The sequence below is a fragment of the Salvelinus sp. IW2-2015 genome, linkage group LG25 (genome assembly GCF_002910315.2).
Source record: "Salvelinus sp. IW2-2015 linkage group LG25, ASM291031v2, whole genome shotgun sequence".
NCBI classification, from domain to species: Eukaryota; Metazoa; Chordata; class Actinopteri; order Salmoniformes; family Salmonidae; genus Salvelinus; species Salvelinus sp. IW2-2015.
Genome location: NC_036865.1, coordinates 6,691,499 through 6,709,343, shown reverse-complemented (window position 1 = coordinate 6,709,343; position 17,845 = coordinate 6,691,499). Strand labels below are relative to the sequence as shown.

The 17,845-nt window shown below is 44.0% G+C and overlaps 1 protein-coding gene across 1 annotated transcript in view; it reads left to right on the top strand.

Moving 5' to 3' along the window:
- Positions 1-15,992, top strand: part of adgra1a (adhesion G protein-coupled receptor A1a) — a 67,829-nt gene extending 51,837 nt beyond the window's left edge. The window contains exons 6-7 of the mRNA XM_023970397.2: positions 9,882-9,977; positions 12,095-15,992. Coding sequence (XP_023826165.1) covers positions 9,882-9,977; positions 12,095-13,541 — 1,543 coding nt within the window. The 3' untranslated portion in view covers positions 13,542-15,992. The remainder of the gene's footprint in view (positions 1-9,881; positions 9,978-12,094) is intronic.
- The last annotated feature ends 1,853 nt before the right edge of the window (positions 15,993-17,845 follow it).

Here is a 17,845-nt window from a genome sequence, read left to right as displayed (position 1 = left end):
AATCTATATCCACAGTAAAATGAGTCTGATATCGACATAACCTGAAAGGCCGCTCAGCAAGGAAGAAGCCACTGCTCCAAAACCGCCATAAAAAAGCCAGACTACGGTTTGCAACTGCACATGGGGACAAAGATCATACTTTTTTGAGAAATGTCCTCTGGTCTGATGAAACAAAAATAGAACTGTTTGGCTATAATGACCATTGTTTCGTTTGGAGGAAAAAGGGGGAGGCTTGCAAGCCGAAGAACACCATCCCAATCGTGAAGAACGGGGGTGGCAGCATCATGTTATGGGGGTGCTTTTCTGCAGGAGGGACTGGTGCACTTCAAAAAATAGAAATCATCATGAGGTAGTACACTTATGTGGATATATTGAAGCAACATCTCAAGACAGTCAGTCAGGAAGTTAAAGCTTGGTCGCAAGTGGGTCTTCCAAATGGACAATGACCCCYAGCATACTTCCAAAGTTGTGGCAAAATGCCTTAAGGACAACAAAGTCAAGGTATTGGAGTGGCCATCACAAAGCCCTGACCTCAATCCTATAGAAAATGTGTGGGCAGAACTGAAAATGCATGTGTGAGCAAGGAGGCCTACAAACCTGACTCAGTAACACCAGCTCTGTCAGGAGGAATGGGCCAAAATTCTCCCAACTTTTTGTGGGAAGCTTGTGGAAGGCTACCCGAAACCTTTGACCCGAGTTAAACAATTTAAAGGCAATGCTACCAATTACTAATTGAGTGTTTGTAAACTTCTGACCCACTGGGAATGTGATGCAAGAAATAAAAGCTGAAATAAATCATTCTCTCTACTATTATTCTGAGATTTCACACTCTTAAAATAAAGTGGTGATACTAACTGACCTAAGACAGGGAATTTTTACTACGATTAAATGTCAGGAATTGTGAAAAACTGAGTTTAAATGTATTTTGCTAAGGTGTATGTAAACTTCCGACTTCAGCTGTATATATATATACAGTATATTGCACCTACCCCAACATTTTCATGAATATTGTTATTTTACTGATTGAAGCAAGAGTATTTTCAGATTTRGTTATTGACAAATGTTGTGAAAAGTACAGTAAATGTAAAATGCACATACAATCAACAGTGTAATGTTTGGATTCAGTCTTATGTCAGGTGAACTGTCCTCACCTTTGGTCTGATAATTTCCCTATATTCTCCAAAGGGTTGTCTTTCAATAGCTACCATGGCCATGCACATGCCTTTTATATCTTATTTTGGGCCCTATCCATATAACCCCCTTTCCACGAATGTAAAGGGTTAATTCATATTCGCTTAGATTCCCACATCAGGTTTAACGTCGCTTCCGGTGTTCTTTTTATTTATATATTTATTTACATTTCTGCTTACTCACCGTGTTTGGCACATTTAAGAGGATCAGCTTCGAGACAGAGAGAGACAGACACTCTTCGCTCGATGGAGAAAGGTACTGTGTATGWGCTGTGTAACTCAATTTGAGCAAATCCCACAGGAAAGCCTGTTTGACTAAGAGAGGTTGACACACGTGCCGATGGAGACAGACAGACAGATAGCACACCAACACCAGGTTTACCGTAAAATCTCAATGTCATTGTATGTTTAAGATCTGTTTGCCTCAGGCTCTGACACTTTGCTCAAGAGCACTTTTGAATATTCAAAGTCACAAAATAATGAATAAACATAGAAAAGTAATAAATGGCAAGTGCTGAAGTAACTTCCCAGCTAGCACATTAAGTTCCCTGGATGTTCTTGGCGCGTCTGTTTATGGTATCAGTTTGGTGTTGGGATTACACCCTCCTGTAAGGTATTGTATAGTGCAGTATAGTAATTACAGGTAGCCTGTAATATAAACATTATTCAGTGAACATTCCTCCATGAACCATAGCAGCTGGATGCCAGTGAAAGTCATTGAGGACAAAGACCTTGCTGGATAAGGACCCTCAGCCTCTCTTCACACTCTCCACACAGGCAGATCCTCAACCACCTGCACTGCACAGAGGGGGGGCTTTATGGAATATCCTGGAGGCTGCTGTCTGTCATCCTAGTGCTATTAGAGAATGAGATAATGTGACGGAGCAGATTGGGCCCCTATTCCCAGAATGCTAACAAAATTAGCATAGACATGTCGACACTGTTAGCTAAATGCTAATGAGCGAAAACAAACAAACAAATTGCAAAGTCTGGCAAATCCAGCTCATAAAGTTATAAAAGCATAGCTAGTACCTACCGAATGTCATTTTCGGTGAGTGTGGACAATTTTTCGAGTGAAAGTGAACAAGAGAAATTGTGCAAATGAACAAAGTTGTGATCCATGCTGTTCTGGCATCTGTACAGATAACTCATCCAGAGCTCTGTGACTTCTGGCAGAAAGCCATTATGAGATATCTGATGGCAAACATTTAGTAGTGAATTGTATACAAGTGCAACTTCATCACAGAGACTCGCCGATAGATATACAATGCTATGGACTCCTGCTTTCTCCCGTTGTGCTATTTACAAACGGACAAGTGATGGCTCAACTGTTCTGGGGAACTATGGTAAGCTTCATAATGTGAAATAGTATGACAGGTGAAATGAAGAATGCAGTCTACTTCATCTCCTAACGTATTGCACACGTTGACTGCAGGTATTAACTTAAAAAGTAGCTACAAATCTTCAAATGTATTGAAAAACTTCAAAGAATAGTTTTGAAAAACCATCCCTTGGCTTTTTCCAAATACCCCGGTATGCGGTATATACGCTATACCACCGAAGTCTAATTGCCACACACTATAGAGAAGAAAGGGTACTCACTGAAACCTGACTTTAATTTGTTAAAAATAGCCGTGGAACTGGCTAATATATATATTTTTGCAATACAGTAATACTTTTAGTTGTGACGCATCTGTAATATACTACATTACCAAAAGTATGTGGACACCTGCTCGTCGACCATCTCATTCCAAAATCATGAGCATTAATATGGAGTTGGTCCCCCCTTTGCTGCTATAACAGCCTCCACTCTTCTGGGAAGACTTTCCACTAGATGTTGGAACGTTGCTGCGGGGACTTGCTTCCATTCAGCCACAAGAGCACTAGTGAGATCGGGCACTAGTGAGGTTGGGCAATGATGTTGGGCGATTAAGCCTGGTTTGCTGTCGGCGTTCCAATGGGGTTGAGGTCAGGGCTCTGTGCAAGCCAGCACAGTCCTTCCACACCGATCTCGACAAATCATTTCTGTATGGACCTCACTTTGTGCACAGGGACATTATCATGCTGAAACAGGAAAGGGCCTTCCCCAAACTGTTGCCACAAAGTTGGAAGCACAGAATAATCTAGAATGTCATTGTATGCTTTAGTGTTAATATTTCCCTTTACTGGAAATATATATGCCTATCCCAAACCATGAAAAACAGCCCCAGACCATTATTCCTCCTCCACCAAACTTTACAGTTGGCACTATGCATTGGGGCAGGTAGTGTTATCCTGGCATCCGGCAAACCCAGATTTGTCTGTTGGACTGTCAGATGGGGAAGCATGATTCATCACACCAGAGAACGCATTTCCACTGCTCCAGAGTCCAATGGCAGCGAGCTCTACACCACTTCAGCCCACGCTTGACATTGTGCATGGTGATCTTAGGCTTGTGTGCAGCTGCTCGGCCATGGAAGCCCCTGTCGTGAAGCTCCCGACGAACAGTTCTTGTGCTGACGTTGCTTCCAGAGGCAGTTTGGAATTCGGTAGTGAGTGTTGCAACCAAGGACAGACGATTTTTATGCGGGACGCGTTGCAGCACTCGGTGGTCCTGTTCCGTGAGCTTTTGTGGCCTATCACTTCGCGGCTGAGCTGTTGTGGCTCCTAGACGTTTCCACTTCACAATAACAGCACTTACATTTGACCGGGCAGCTCTAGCAGCGCAGATACTTTTGACGAACTGACTTGTTGGAAAGGTGGCTTCTTATGACGGTGCCACGTTGAAAGTCACTGAGCTCTTCAGAAAGGCCATTCTACTGTCAATGTTTGTCTTTGGAGATTGCATGGCTGTGTGCTCAATTTTATACACCTGTCAGCAACGGGTGTGGCTGAAATAGCTGAATCCACTAAGGGYTGTCCACATACTTTTGTATATATAGTAAACTTTTAGTGGTGCGCGCTTTCACCAGAGTGGGTGAAAATGCACTTTGGCAATGAAATTTCCCTTCCTTACGTTATTAAATACATTTTACCAAGACAAATATGATTATTCATTTTCTGAAACGTTCAGTGGGGTCTTTCTCGAACATATTGTATCATCAAGATTATATCCAAAAAGTCTGATTTTGTAACCTAATACATCCGATAATAAGCACCGAGCTCAGTTGACATAGCGGGGCAGGTTTCTCGTAACAASTTTTGAGGATAAAACATTTTGTGGTCGTAGTCTTCAAAGTTGTTTCCGCGGGTCGCAAAAAGTAAAATTAGCATGACATGAACTGAATTACATGTCAAAGGATTTTGAAAATGAAAAGCTTGGTTCAGGCTCAGTACGCCATTGACATCTTCGAAAAAGAACCGGAATTTTGAATGAATATGAAAAGAGTACATTAAAATATGAAAATATTATGGTTGAAATTACAAAATTGCTATCCATCTTACCTCTGTATGGTTTTATGTCCTGCGGGATTGGAGAAGAAAGATGACGAGTTCAATGGGAAAGTGAGTCTGTCAGGTAGCCAGTTGCATTCATTCTTGCACAGAATCCAGCCTAGCTGACTCGATTTTCCTCAGTTTTGACCACTTTTTTGATCTGGTCTCCATTGATTTAGTCACTCTAATTCCAGCCATCCTACAAGGGTAAAACTTCCATTAACTTTTGAACGGATTATGAGACACGATGTTTGGATGTCTGGTTTTCTTGGAGGATTATCTACACAATTAACATTATTTTACCAATTGGTCAAAATATGTGTTTTTGATTGGACACCTTACAGTATATATGCATCAATATTATGTCTCCAAAAATAGAGTGCGTTACAGTAAGCAGCACAACAACCACACAATGCAGCTGTTTCTCCACCAATTTACTCCATCAGCAGTAAATGTCACAACATGTGGACAGGCCTGAGTACTCCACTCCCCATAGTATATCCAGGGCCAGACGGAGAGAGAGAGAGAGGACGGCACATAGTCAGAGGAGAGAGGGAGGAGGCACTTCTCGCTCCAGGGGCTTTGGCTGTCTATTTATATCAGTTGATGATTGCTGCTGCTTCCCAAAACTTAACTCAAAAGTGCCCGCCCTCTGCACTGTCTGCCATTTTGTTTTAAAGATGGAGTCCGCGGTAGAGAAAACAGCGCCACTGTCTGCCCCACGGCCATTATTGTTTTTGTTTTGTTGAGAAAGCGGAGGTGAGGAGCGTTGCCCAACGTGGTCAAATTTTGGGGGGTGTTTGTTGTTCATAGTAACTTCTTTGTTGTTTTAATATCGCAAATGGACGTGGCAYTTGTACCAATGAAGGATTCCGACATTAAAGGAGAGCACTGCAAAATGAGAGCGAGKGAGAGAGAGAGKGWYKGWAYGAKYGASWGAGTGAGWGKYWMCYRMKGKGAGAGAGAGAGACCTACCTGGGAATATATTCCTCTGTGTACCGGCATGGTTAGCCTGGCCGGGTTGTAGATAGAGAGGGGGAATAGGGGTCATAAAGCACTCGGCTTTAACATCCACTAGTCCTCTCGTCTTTATGCTTATCTCCTTGACATGTGTGTAAATGACTTTCCGTTGGAAGAGTGTCCTGAGGGAATCACTCCACCCAGACACTGACAGCCCCGGTAATGCCCCCGCTTCCACCTGCCCACACACACACATTGATTGTAATTGAATTTTGGGATGGGTGCAGTATAAGGGGAGAGGGAGGGAGGTGGGGAGAGAAGGGGTGGGGTAAAGGGTAGAGATGGAGAGAGAGCAAGACAGACAGAGGGAAAGAGGATGGGGACTGCAGGTTCTTGCTATTGTGTTTTTATCCAGAGCTGAAGCAGTGAAAGGAAAATCTCTCAAGCAGTACGGTTCTCATCGGGCCTGAAAATCAGAGTCTGGTCCGACCCAAGCCGGAAGCCCAGGCCCAGTCCAACACCACAGAAATTAAATGAGCCCGAACCCCACCCCCCAAAAAGGCAGATTTCTAGAAAACTGTATATTGATTTAAACTGGTGTTGAGAACAATGCGGCAAAGGTGGGCAGCAGCGGTGTGAGGAAACGAGGAAACAGCCGATGGGCCTAGAAAAAGCTCAGAGAGAGGAAGACATACCTTAGTTATGATCAACTGAATGACGAAAATGTTTGAATAAAGTAGGCTAATGCCATTGAAGGCATGTATGAAATTCTTGCTTATAATGAAACTCCCAATGTCTTACATTGAGACATGTCACCCATTGAGCATGTTTGGGATGCTCTGGATCGACGTATACGACAGCGTGTTAAAGTTCCTGCCAATATCCAGCAACTTCGCACAGCCATTGAAGAGGAGTGGGACAACATTCCACAGGTCACAATCAACAGCCTGATCAACTCTATGAGAAGCAGATYTGTCACGCTGCATGAGGCAAATGGTGGCCACACCAGARACTTACTGGTTTTCTGATCCACACCCCTACCATTTTTTTAAGGAATCTGTAACCAACAGATGCATATCTGTATTCCCAGTCATGTGAATTCCATAGATTAGGGCCTAATGAATTTATTTAAATTGACTGATTTCCTCATATGAACTGTAACTTAGTAAAATCTTTTAYATTGTTGCATGTTGCGTTTACATTTTTGTTCAGTATAGTTTGCTCATATACAGTGCACTCAAAATATTCAGACCCCTTGACTTTTTCCACATGTTGTTACGTTACAGCCTTATTCTAAAATGCGTTAAATAAAAAAAATCTTCAGCAATCTACACAAAATACCCCATAATGATAAAGCGAAAAACAGGTTTTTAGAAATATTTGCAAATGTATAAAAATAATAATAAAAAAAATACCTTATTTACATAAGTATTCAGACCCTTTGCTATGAGACTCGAAATTGAGCTCGTGTGCATCCTGTTTCCATTGAGCATCCTTGAGATGTTTCTACAACTTGATTGGAGTCCACCTGTGGTAAATTCAATTGATTGGACATGATTTGAAAAAGCACACAGCTATCTATAAAAGGTCTCAGCAAAAACCAAGCCATAAGGTCAAAGGAATTGTCTGTAGCGCTCCGGGACAGGATTGTGTCGAGGCTCAGATCTGGGAAAGGGTACAAACATTATACAGCATTGAACGTAGCCAAGAACACAGTGGCCTCCATKATTCATAAATGGAAGACGTTTGGAACKACCAAGACTCTTCCTAAAGCTGGTTCTTGGTCAGGGAGGTGACCAAGAACCCGATGGTCACTCTAACAGAGCTCCAGAGTTCCTCTGTGGAGATGGGAGAACCTTCCAGAAGGACAACCATCTCTCCATCTCCACCAATCAGGCCTTTATGGTAGAGGAAAAGGCACATGACAGCCCGCTTGAAGTTTGCGAAAAGGCACCTAAAGATTCTCAGACCATGAGAAACAAGATTCCCTGGTCTAATTGTCATGTCTGGAGGAAACCTGGAACCAAGATTGAACTCTTTGGCCTGAATGCCAAGCGTCATGTCTGGAGGAAACCTGGCACCATCCCTACGGTGAAGTATGGTTGTGGGAGCATCATGCTGTGTGGATGTTTTTCAGCTGCAGGGACTTGGAGACTTGTCAGGATCGAGGGAAAGATGAACGGCGCAAAGTACAGAAAGATCATTGATGAAAACCTGTCCAGAGCACTCAGGACCTCAGACTGGGGCGAAGGTTTACCTTCCAACAGGACAATGACCCTAAGCACACAGCCAAGACACCGCAYGAGTGGCTTCGGGACAAGTCTCTGAATGTCCTTGAGTGTCCAAGCCAGATCCCGGACTTGAACCCAATCGAACATCTCTGGAGAGACTATAGCTGTGCAGCAACGCTCRCCATCCAACCTGACAAAGCTTGAGAGCATCTGCAGAGAAGAATGGGAGAAACGCCCAGCTTGTGTGCCGAGCTTGTAGCGTCATACCCAAGAAGACTCAAGGCTTTAATCGCTGCCAAAGGTGCTTCAACAAAGTACTGAGTAAAGCGTCTGAATACATGTAAATGTGATACTTCAGTTTTTTTTTTTTAACTGTTTTTGCTTTGTCAGTATGGGGTATTGTGTGTACAGTAGAAAAAATATTTTTTAGAATAAGGCAGTAAGAAAATGTGGAAAAATTCAAGGGGTCTGAATACTTTCCGAAGGCACTGTATTAGCTGATCAGAACATGTTGCTAGCATGTTATGTAGATTAACAAGTMYYTTTTGCTCTTCACTCGCATAGTAGKCMGTCCTACTCCTGACCAAAAGCCTGTGACTTGTCTGATAATCAATCAATGTGATAATGTTCCACTGAATCTCTGTCTGTACATTTTGTTCATTGATTAATCTGGTTGGACAAGTGGAAGTGGTAGCTCCTTTYTTCGTTTGCTCATCTTTCACTGACCACAAACATTTAGCATGCGATAATGTAGCCTAAATCAAGTGTATTATTTTGCTCTTATAATATAATCTAAGTCTAATATAATCTATCCATCATCGAGCTGTGAGAGCACATCCTGTTTTATGTCTTAATGTAACCCACTTCAGCATAACCAATAAATCATTCATTCGTGTCATTACAAAGCATACGAGTCATTCATGCCTTTAAATACAATCAAGCATTTAAAAAAAAAAAAATGAAATAACAAAAGGATACTTGAATAATTAAACAATAAATAAATAACTCAATTTTCTGCCAAACGTACATTTGAATAATCACTTAAAAGCCCCGTGTTTTTGAATGCATGTTTAATTAGGAAAACATTTGGATCAGTTTTGGGTCTTCATTTGATAGTTACCAGGTCCAGAAAGGCACATTAGCAGGGCAGTCATAGGGTGTATGTTGTTAGGATGTATCTGCGTTAAGATGCCACTGGAACATGGGCTTCTCCTGATACTGAGATACACTGCCTGTCGTGGTCTTGTGGATCATCATTCTCCCGAGGGCACTCAAGCCTACTTGTATCGCAATTTGAAACATTTCAATCATCAGAAAAACAAGTTGAATCACAGACATACATTTCTCTGGCCCAGCCAATATTGGAATCGTGGCGGCACTAGTGTCTGCAGCTGCTGCGGCTGAGAGATAGATGTAGTAGGCTAAAAGATACTCGGACACGCATAGTTTTTACTTTCTTAACGCGGCACGGCATGCCCAAAACCCGCCTGGCCAGAGTCAATTCACTGAATTTGACGCCCGGACCAGTATAAGACCGGGCCCCGTCGGGTTCGGGCTAAGAATGAAAACTCTATAATAGAGACATCTCCTATTTGAGGAGAAGTGGATGTACCAATCTGTGTGAACATGCTCCAGCACAAATACATCTGTTTGCCTACTGGTCATGGGGTATACTGTGCCTCAGAACTGTTTTCATGTTGAAGACCGGTAGATGTTTTATATGCTGCGCAGGAGAGAAGAGGAGAGGAGGAGGTCAATTTTACCTCTCTCTTAATAAGCTGTCTCTCATTTTCTCTCCCTCTCCTTTTCTCTTTCTCTCCATCTCCAGTCTACAACCCAGGCTGGCACACAGAGAGAAGCACATCCTGATCAGGTCTCACTCTTTCTTTTTGTCTCTCTCTCTCTCTCTCTCTCTCTCTCTCTCTCTCTCTCTCTCTCTCTCTAACTCTCTCTCTAACTCTCTCTCTAAACTCTCTCTCTCCTCTCTCTCACTCAATACTATATGATTACTAAATTACAGGCAGGAAAATAGAGGATATTGGTGTTGCAACATTTATTTTTATGTCACTCTTTCTCTCTCCCTCAGGTTTTATTTAGTCAGTGGCGGAGTGCCCTTCATCATCTGTGGAATCACAGCAGCCATCAATATTGACAACTATGGCAGTGGGGAGGCGGCACCCTAGTAAGTCACCCAGCAGTCTCCTTTTCTCAAGGTCACAGTTTGAAACTGTTTTAACACACACACACACACACACACACACACACACACACACACACACACACACACACACACACACACACACACACACACACACACACAACACACACACACACCACACACACACACACTGCCTTGCAAAAGTATTCATCCCCTTGGCGTTTTTCCTATTTTGTTGCATTACAACCTGTAATTTAAATAGATTTTTATTTGGATTTCATGTAATGGACATACACAAAATAGTCAAAATTGGTAAAGTGAAATGAAAAAAATTACTTTAAATTAAAAACGTAAAAGTGGTGCGTGCACATGTATTCACCCCCTTTGCTATGAAGCCCCGAAATAAGATCTGGTGCAACCAATTACTTCAGAAGTCACATAATTAGTTAAATAAAGTCCACCTGTGTGCAATTCTGTGTCACATGATCTGTCACATGTCTCAGTATATATACACCTGTTCTGAAAGGCCCCAGAGTCTGCAACACCACAAAGCAAGGGGCACCACCAAGCAGCGGCACCATGAAGACCAAGGAGCTCTCCAAACAGGTCAGGGACAAAGTTGTGGAGAAGTACAGATCATTTTGGGTTATAAAAAAAATATTTGAAACTTTGAACGTCCCACGGAGCACCATTTAAATCCATTATAAAAAAATGGAAAGAATATGGCACCACAATAAACCTGCCGAGAGAGGGCCGCCACCAAAACTCACGGACCAGACAAGGAGGGCATTAATCAGAGAGGCAACAAAAGAGACCAAAAATAACCCTGAAGGAGCTGCAAAGCTCCACAGCGGAGATTGGAGTTCTGTCCATAGGACCACTTTAAGCCGTACACTCCACAGAGCTGGGCTTTATGGAAGAGTGGCCAAGAAAAAAAGCCATTGCTTAAAGAAAAAAATAAGCAAACACATTTGGTGTTTGCCAAAAACATGTGGGAGACTCCCCAAACATATGGAAGATGGTACTCTTGTCAGATGAGACTAAAATTGAGCTTTTTGGCCATCAAGGAAACGATGTTTTTTTCCATCGGCAGGGACAGGAAAACTGGTCAGCTAAATGAAGAAATTATGGGATGGCGCTAAATACAGGGAAAATTCTTGTGGGAAACCGGTTTCAGTCTTACAGAGATTTGAGACTGGGATGGAGGTATCACCTATCAGCAAGACAGATGACGCCTAAGCATATGCTAAGCAACCACTCGAGGTTTAAGGGGGAAACATTTAAATATCTTTTTGGAAATGGCACTAGTCAAAGCCCTAGACCTCAATCCAATTGAGAATCTGTGGTATTGACTTAAAAGATTGCTGTACACAAGCGGAACCATCCGACTTGAAAGGAGCTGGAAGGCAGTTTTTGCCCTTGAAGAATGGGCAAAAATCCAGTGGCCTAGATGTGCCTAGCTTAATTAGAGACATAACCTCAAAGAGACTTGCAGCTTGTAATTGCTAGCAAAAGGTGGCTTCTACAAATGAATTGACTTTGGGGGGTAAATGTTAATGCCACGCCGGACTCAAGCTTTCGATCTGCAGTTTTGCATGCTGCAAAATGGTGGCATATTTGTGTAAATCAAATTATACCAACCCCCCGAAAATCCATTTAATTCCAGGTTTTAAGGCAAGCAAAATAGGAAAAATGGGGGGGGGGGGTGCAAATAACTTTCGGCAAGCGCAACTGTACAACACCTTCTCAACGGCTCAGTGTCTAGACTCCATGGCACTGATATTCCTGCACACGACTATTTAACCGTCATTAACACTCCAAAATAAGATGAGATACTGATAGATCTGATGATATGAGTCACACTTCAGTGTATGTTGCTCACCCCCCCCACCCCCCTTAATGTTCTTGTCACCCAAAGAAATGTATCACTTCAAGAGCCTATGTCGCTACTCTGTGTGAGTTTTTCAGAGATAAGGAAACACACTCATACTGTAATATTAATGTAGCCTACTGTGTGTGTGTGTGTGGTGTGTTGTTTGTGTGTGTGTGTGTGTGTGTGTGTGTGTGTGTGTGTGTGTGTGTGTGTGTGTGTGTGTGTGTGTGTGTGTGTGTGTGTGTGTGTGTGTGTGTGTGTGTTGCAGCTGCTGGATGGCGTGGGAGCCCAGCCTTGGAGCCTTCTACGGCCCCGTGGCGTTCATCGTCCTGGTCACCTGCGTCTACTTCCTGTGTACCTTCATTCAGCTGAGGCGCCACCCCGATAGGAAGTACGAGCTGAAAGCCCTGACTGAGGAGCAGCAGAGGCTGGCATCCATCACCGACGTGGGTAGGCATTGCCATCAAGGGGAAGGGGAGCCCGGAGCCCTGCCACCACCGCCCAATGGAGGGCAGTGCCACGCGGGCTGCCACTCGTCCACTGCCATCAACCCCTCTATGCTGGCCAACGAGCATTCGTTCAAGGCCCAGCTGAGGACGGCGGCCTTCACCCTCTTCTTGTTCGTGGCCACGTGGGCCTTCGGGGCGCTGGCTGTTTCACAGGGCCACTTCCTGGACATGATCTTCAGCTGCCTGTATGGTGCCTTCTCCGTCACGCTGGGCCTCTTCGTGCTCATCCACCACTGTGCCAAGCGGGACGATGTGTGGCACTGCTGGTGCGCCTGCTGCCCCGGGAGACGCGCCAACCACGGTTGCCACGGCCATGGTCACGGCCACACTCGTCCAAAGGTTAATGTCAATGGGGATGCCTTAGGGCATGGGCACGGGCATGGGCACTGCCACCTGGATTCGCCGTGCCCAGGTAAGGCCCTGTTAGGAGGACACACCCACAGTGGCACATTGGGTCACTGTAAGCATGGCAGCCTGGCGTCGTCGCAGAACCATGTGACGTGCCTGCCCGCCGTGGTGCCGTGCTGCGCCGCCCTGCACAGCCAGCAGCTGATGGAGGAGGAGCCTCCCGCACACGTGCTGCTACACGCTGACCCCGAGGGCTACCGGCCAGACATCCACCTGCATCGATGCCTGAAGGGCAGCACTAGGACTAAGCCTCGCCACTTCAGCCGTCACCGGCAGGCTGGCACAGGAGGGGGAGGAGGGGTGGGAGAGAGGGAGTACGCCTATCACATCCCTACTAGTGTAGACGGAGGCTCTATCCACAGCTCCCACACAGAGAGCCCTCACAGTACGCATGAGCGTCACGGACACATCTGCCACCTAGCTGCTGCCCCCAATGAAGTAGGCCACCACACTTGCCAAGCGGCAACGGCTCACGAGGCGGCGCTGGCATGCCACGCCCCCTGCCACCGGCACGTGCCTTGCTGTGCCAAGGCGGACCTGTTCCCCACTCTGTGCCAGGTGGAGGCAGGCGACACAGGCACCTTTCTGTGCGGCTGTGGCAAAATAGCCAATGAGGAGGACGTGATCATGCCTCATCACCACCTGGAGATGCACCCGCGCAGGCAATCCTACCCCCAGAACCCGCCGCCCAATCAGAATGGCATCCTTAAAGGTGGCCTGCACGAGGGTTTCCTGTACGCATCAGACAGCACAGGGAATATACGCACTGGACCCTGGAAAAATGAAACTACTGTGTAGTCTAAAGATGGGGGGAAGATATCGGCATCCATTCCCGCCCCAGCCTCCGTCCCTCCAATCCTCAACTCACTCCTCCTTTCCTTTCTAGGAACTACGACAACAAAAATGATTTCGCAACTCTAACATCGCGACTTTTACTTTATATTCTTTGTTTGTTTTCATGTGTTCCATTTCACTCGACAGATTATCTGACATTGTCGTTTAAGCTCCCCAATGACCAGCCATACAGTACACAGAACACATTTTTCTCCTTCATAGAGGAATGTGAGTCCCACGCTGCGAGATACAGTACCTTTTGTCGAAGGTATTTTTAGTATGTTATTATTATTACAGATCTATCGAAGATGGAGATTACGGATGTGTGTGTGTGTGGATGTGTGTGTGTGTGTGTGTGTGTGTGTGAACAGAACATTTGTGTCTATTCTCGCTCAAAGCAAATGAGATTGCGTTCTCTTTTGTGAGTCCCTAAAATCCTCCGACTACTCTCTGATTTGTGTACCTGCAGTACTTCAAGAGGCTCAGTACCAGTGTTTTAGGCAAACACACCAGCAATTTAGAGTCATTGGTATTTTCGCCATTTTGAACAAAAAGCATACTTACTATAATATACTGTGAATATCAGTTAGAGATTTCTTAGTAATATACAAAGATGTCTGCTCTCGTCAGAGTTCCGTGGATGCCGATGTGTTGTGAAAGTGTAAAAAAAAAGAAAACACACATTGAAAAACCGAAACCACATTGAGTATTCTGTTACAGGTTGATATTGAATGTTCTTGTCTGTATGATGTCTTACTGTTGTGTTTTTTTAGAGCGAAGTGTACAACAACAATCACATTGTCATTGTGTATATTTGCGGTGTTGGCGCGATAGTGACATTCATGTCATCACATGCCATGACCAAGCAGCAGCCGTTCCAGGATCAACCCTTTCCTCTTGTCCCGTTTGATATACAGTAAAACCCAAGCCAACATTTTCCATCTCTGGCAAGGCATCACAAAATGGTTGGAGGTTCATTCAATGGGTCATGTCCGAAATCAATGCTTAAACACAATATTTAATTTCTTTATAGGAAACGGAGCATGCAAGCCTTGTATGTCGCTTTGTGCTGTGTTTTTGCTTTGTATATCAATGCACATTTCCTGAAAAACGCCATCACTTTTGTCTATGGAGCAGATCAAGCTGTGTTTCGCTTTAACATGCCGTGAAACAAACAATTATATTTTTACACGATTTTTAGTATCATTATGCCATTATTATGGATGCTCCTGAAACCATGTTCTGTTAAGGGACAGAGAACAGTGCAGAGATTCCGTGTTGAATATTTAACCTTATACAGGTGGTGTTATGTATGGTGGCCCTAAGAGCCAATTCATGCTTGATTCAAAAAATGTGATGGGAGGCGCTGTATGGATGGTGTGACGCAATTGCGGAGCCTCTGGAGGCACGCAGAGGCCAAATTGAGCTCCGTACCACATCGCCGTGCGCTCCATATAGCTCCGCACTGACATGATTGGTTGACGGTAGGTGAGGTCTTAAGGTCCTGTATAAACACAAGCTATCTTCCTTCACAACAGCTCTGCTTTGCGAAGCGCAAGAAGTATGAATGCCCCTGACTTCTGCAGAGGCCATATCACCGTAAATGCTGCGCGGCTAGTGCAGCCGTCAGATTGACCACGCAGCGCCTTTTAAGTGGCAAAGTAATTTAAGAAAATCAAATTTGCCCCTTAGGGCCACCGTAGTTATGTTCGGTATGGAAACCAGTCATTCCCGAGTGAGAGAGAACTGACAAGGTTAATAGAGAAACAAATCACTACCTACCAGAACACAGCAACTCCTGCCTGGCCAAAACCCCCTTGGCATGCCACACCATCCATCCATCTTGTGCACTCTTGTCTATGTACATAGAATTGGTTCTGATGAATTATTTTATACAAGATTTAAAATGTTAAAGAGTAAATAAATATATATGTAATGAAAATGTATGGGAAAGACCTCTTAATGTTAATGCTCAGTATCTGAGTTTAGAAATGTAATTTGTTCTTGGTGCATTCTTCTGTTTGCTTGTATTTTCTGCTCTGATCTTTCATAAGGTATGCGGACTGGCCATATATTTTGTTATATTTGACACATAAATGCACTAACCGCTATGGGATGCCAGGACTTAATGTCACACACGTCAACTGTGATTCAATTGTGATCTGACTTCAACAAGGGACTTGATTTTAGAAAGAAATGTTAGAATTTCTGAAAACGAGACCATTTTTAGATGTACATACGTAAAAGGAATATTTCTGATTTTGGAAGACAAAGACTGACCAGTAGCAAAATGAGCCGCCATGAGACTTCAAGACTATATCAGATGAATATTGATGCTGTGTAACAGTTTCACTAAAAACACCTAACATCCTTGGTATTCTTAAATCATCCCGCATTAAACATGTCTATGAGAGACTACATTGTTTTGGTCTAATTCCTATACCTCTTGGACATCGACATGTCTTAAAGGCAAAAAGAGCTTTCCAAGTGTGTGAACTTCAGTGTTTGATACCATAGGCCGCTAGCTACCACCTGTCTCATCATTCAGCAGTAGTACTGCCAATTCAGCCAGCTGGATAGCTTGTCAGATCTCTGCCAGTATACACTTGTGGTACTGTAACAAAACCCAAAGCCAGTCTTCACCTTTTTCTACATCAACAACACGGATACCAATACATGTATTTTTGCGTGTCCGTGCGTGCGCATGTTTTGTTTCTCTTAGTTATTTTGCAGTATTCATACCTTCTGACAGCAGCGGTGGAGATGGAGATGTCTTAAGGACTCACCACAGGGGAGGAATTCGAATGATAGCAGGCTTGACTGGCAGTGTGTGTGTTGTGCGCGCTTGCATGTGTGCTCACACGCCTGCCGGCGTGGGTGTGTGTTTGTGTGTGCGTGCGTGCCTGATCGCCGTGCACTTGTTCGTGACCTGAGTTGCGTGTGTTAGTGTGTTCGCATGCGCGCGTGTGTATGTGTACAGTATGTGAGGGAGTGTGAGTAAACGAGACTGTGTCTTTTGTGCATCACAAATCAGGCCAGGGCTGACAGGCCATGAAATGAGGACATTTAATATGCAGCTGGCCACACGACACTCAGCCCCCTCCCAGCCATCAGATTATTCCTTTAACTTCGAGCAAATAAAAACCCAGGCCTTGCCTTTAAATTGAGCCCTGAAGACAGACTTTGTCAAAGATCTCTGTTTGACCTTGTGGAATGCTTTTAAGGTCAGTCACTGGTGTATATGGTGTCTTATCTAGAGAGGTGATCTGATTTTGGAAGGATATACAGCACTGTAAATATTTGTTGTGCGATGTTGATGATGGTGGTGCGTGTGCGTACGTGTGTGTGTGTGTGTGTGTATATGTGTTGATGACAGGGTGGTAAGCGGTTCACTGCCAGATGAGTCCAAGTGTTGATGACTGTGGTGATAATGAATGCAGGGCATGAGGGGGAGGGGATTCATTAGATATGGTGTTTCTGAGCCAATGATTTTAATCCTGGATCTTCTTTTGGTGGAAWCTCAGATTGCAGTACCCTATTCCCTCAGTCTAAGATGGAGAACAACAGGCAGAGAGGAAAGAGGATGCCAGGAAAACCTGGAGGTCAGGAGCCGTGGTGCSCCTCCACTCCGAGACATTTCCTTCTGTTTAATTCATTTTTCAAATCTGTATTAAACAAGACAAATGTAATGTTTATGACACAATTTAGGCATGTTGTATTTTCCTGGTTTGGCATTGGCTCCCGATGAATGCTGACAAGTGCTCACCGACAATAGCCAGCTTTATGTACTGTATCTTCACATCTCACTGTAACTGCCAGGGTTGGGGAGTAACAGATTACATGTCATCAGTTACATGTAATCTGATTACAAAAAACCCTGATCGGTTACGTTACCAGCAAAAACATTCTAATCAGATTACAGATTATTTAGAAAAACTAGATCATTACTTTTTGGATTAGTTTTCAATTCAGAAACGATGTTTGCGGAAAAAAATACTCTGACACCTTTCTGTTTTCTCAATGACKTTCAATTCACAATTGATGAAAGGCATTTATTATGTTTGTTCCACCTGAGCGAGTCTGACCACAAGTCAGAGACCACTACGATGACACACCAAATGTGTTGGATGGATCCTTTTTGTCTTCTAATGCCTCTTAACGGGAAAGTAATCCAAAACTAACGGAAAGTAATCCAAAAATTGCATAACTGATAAACATTTTGGACAGGTAACTGGTAACTGTAACGGATTACATTTAGAAAGTAACCT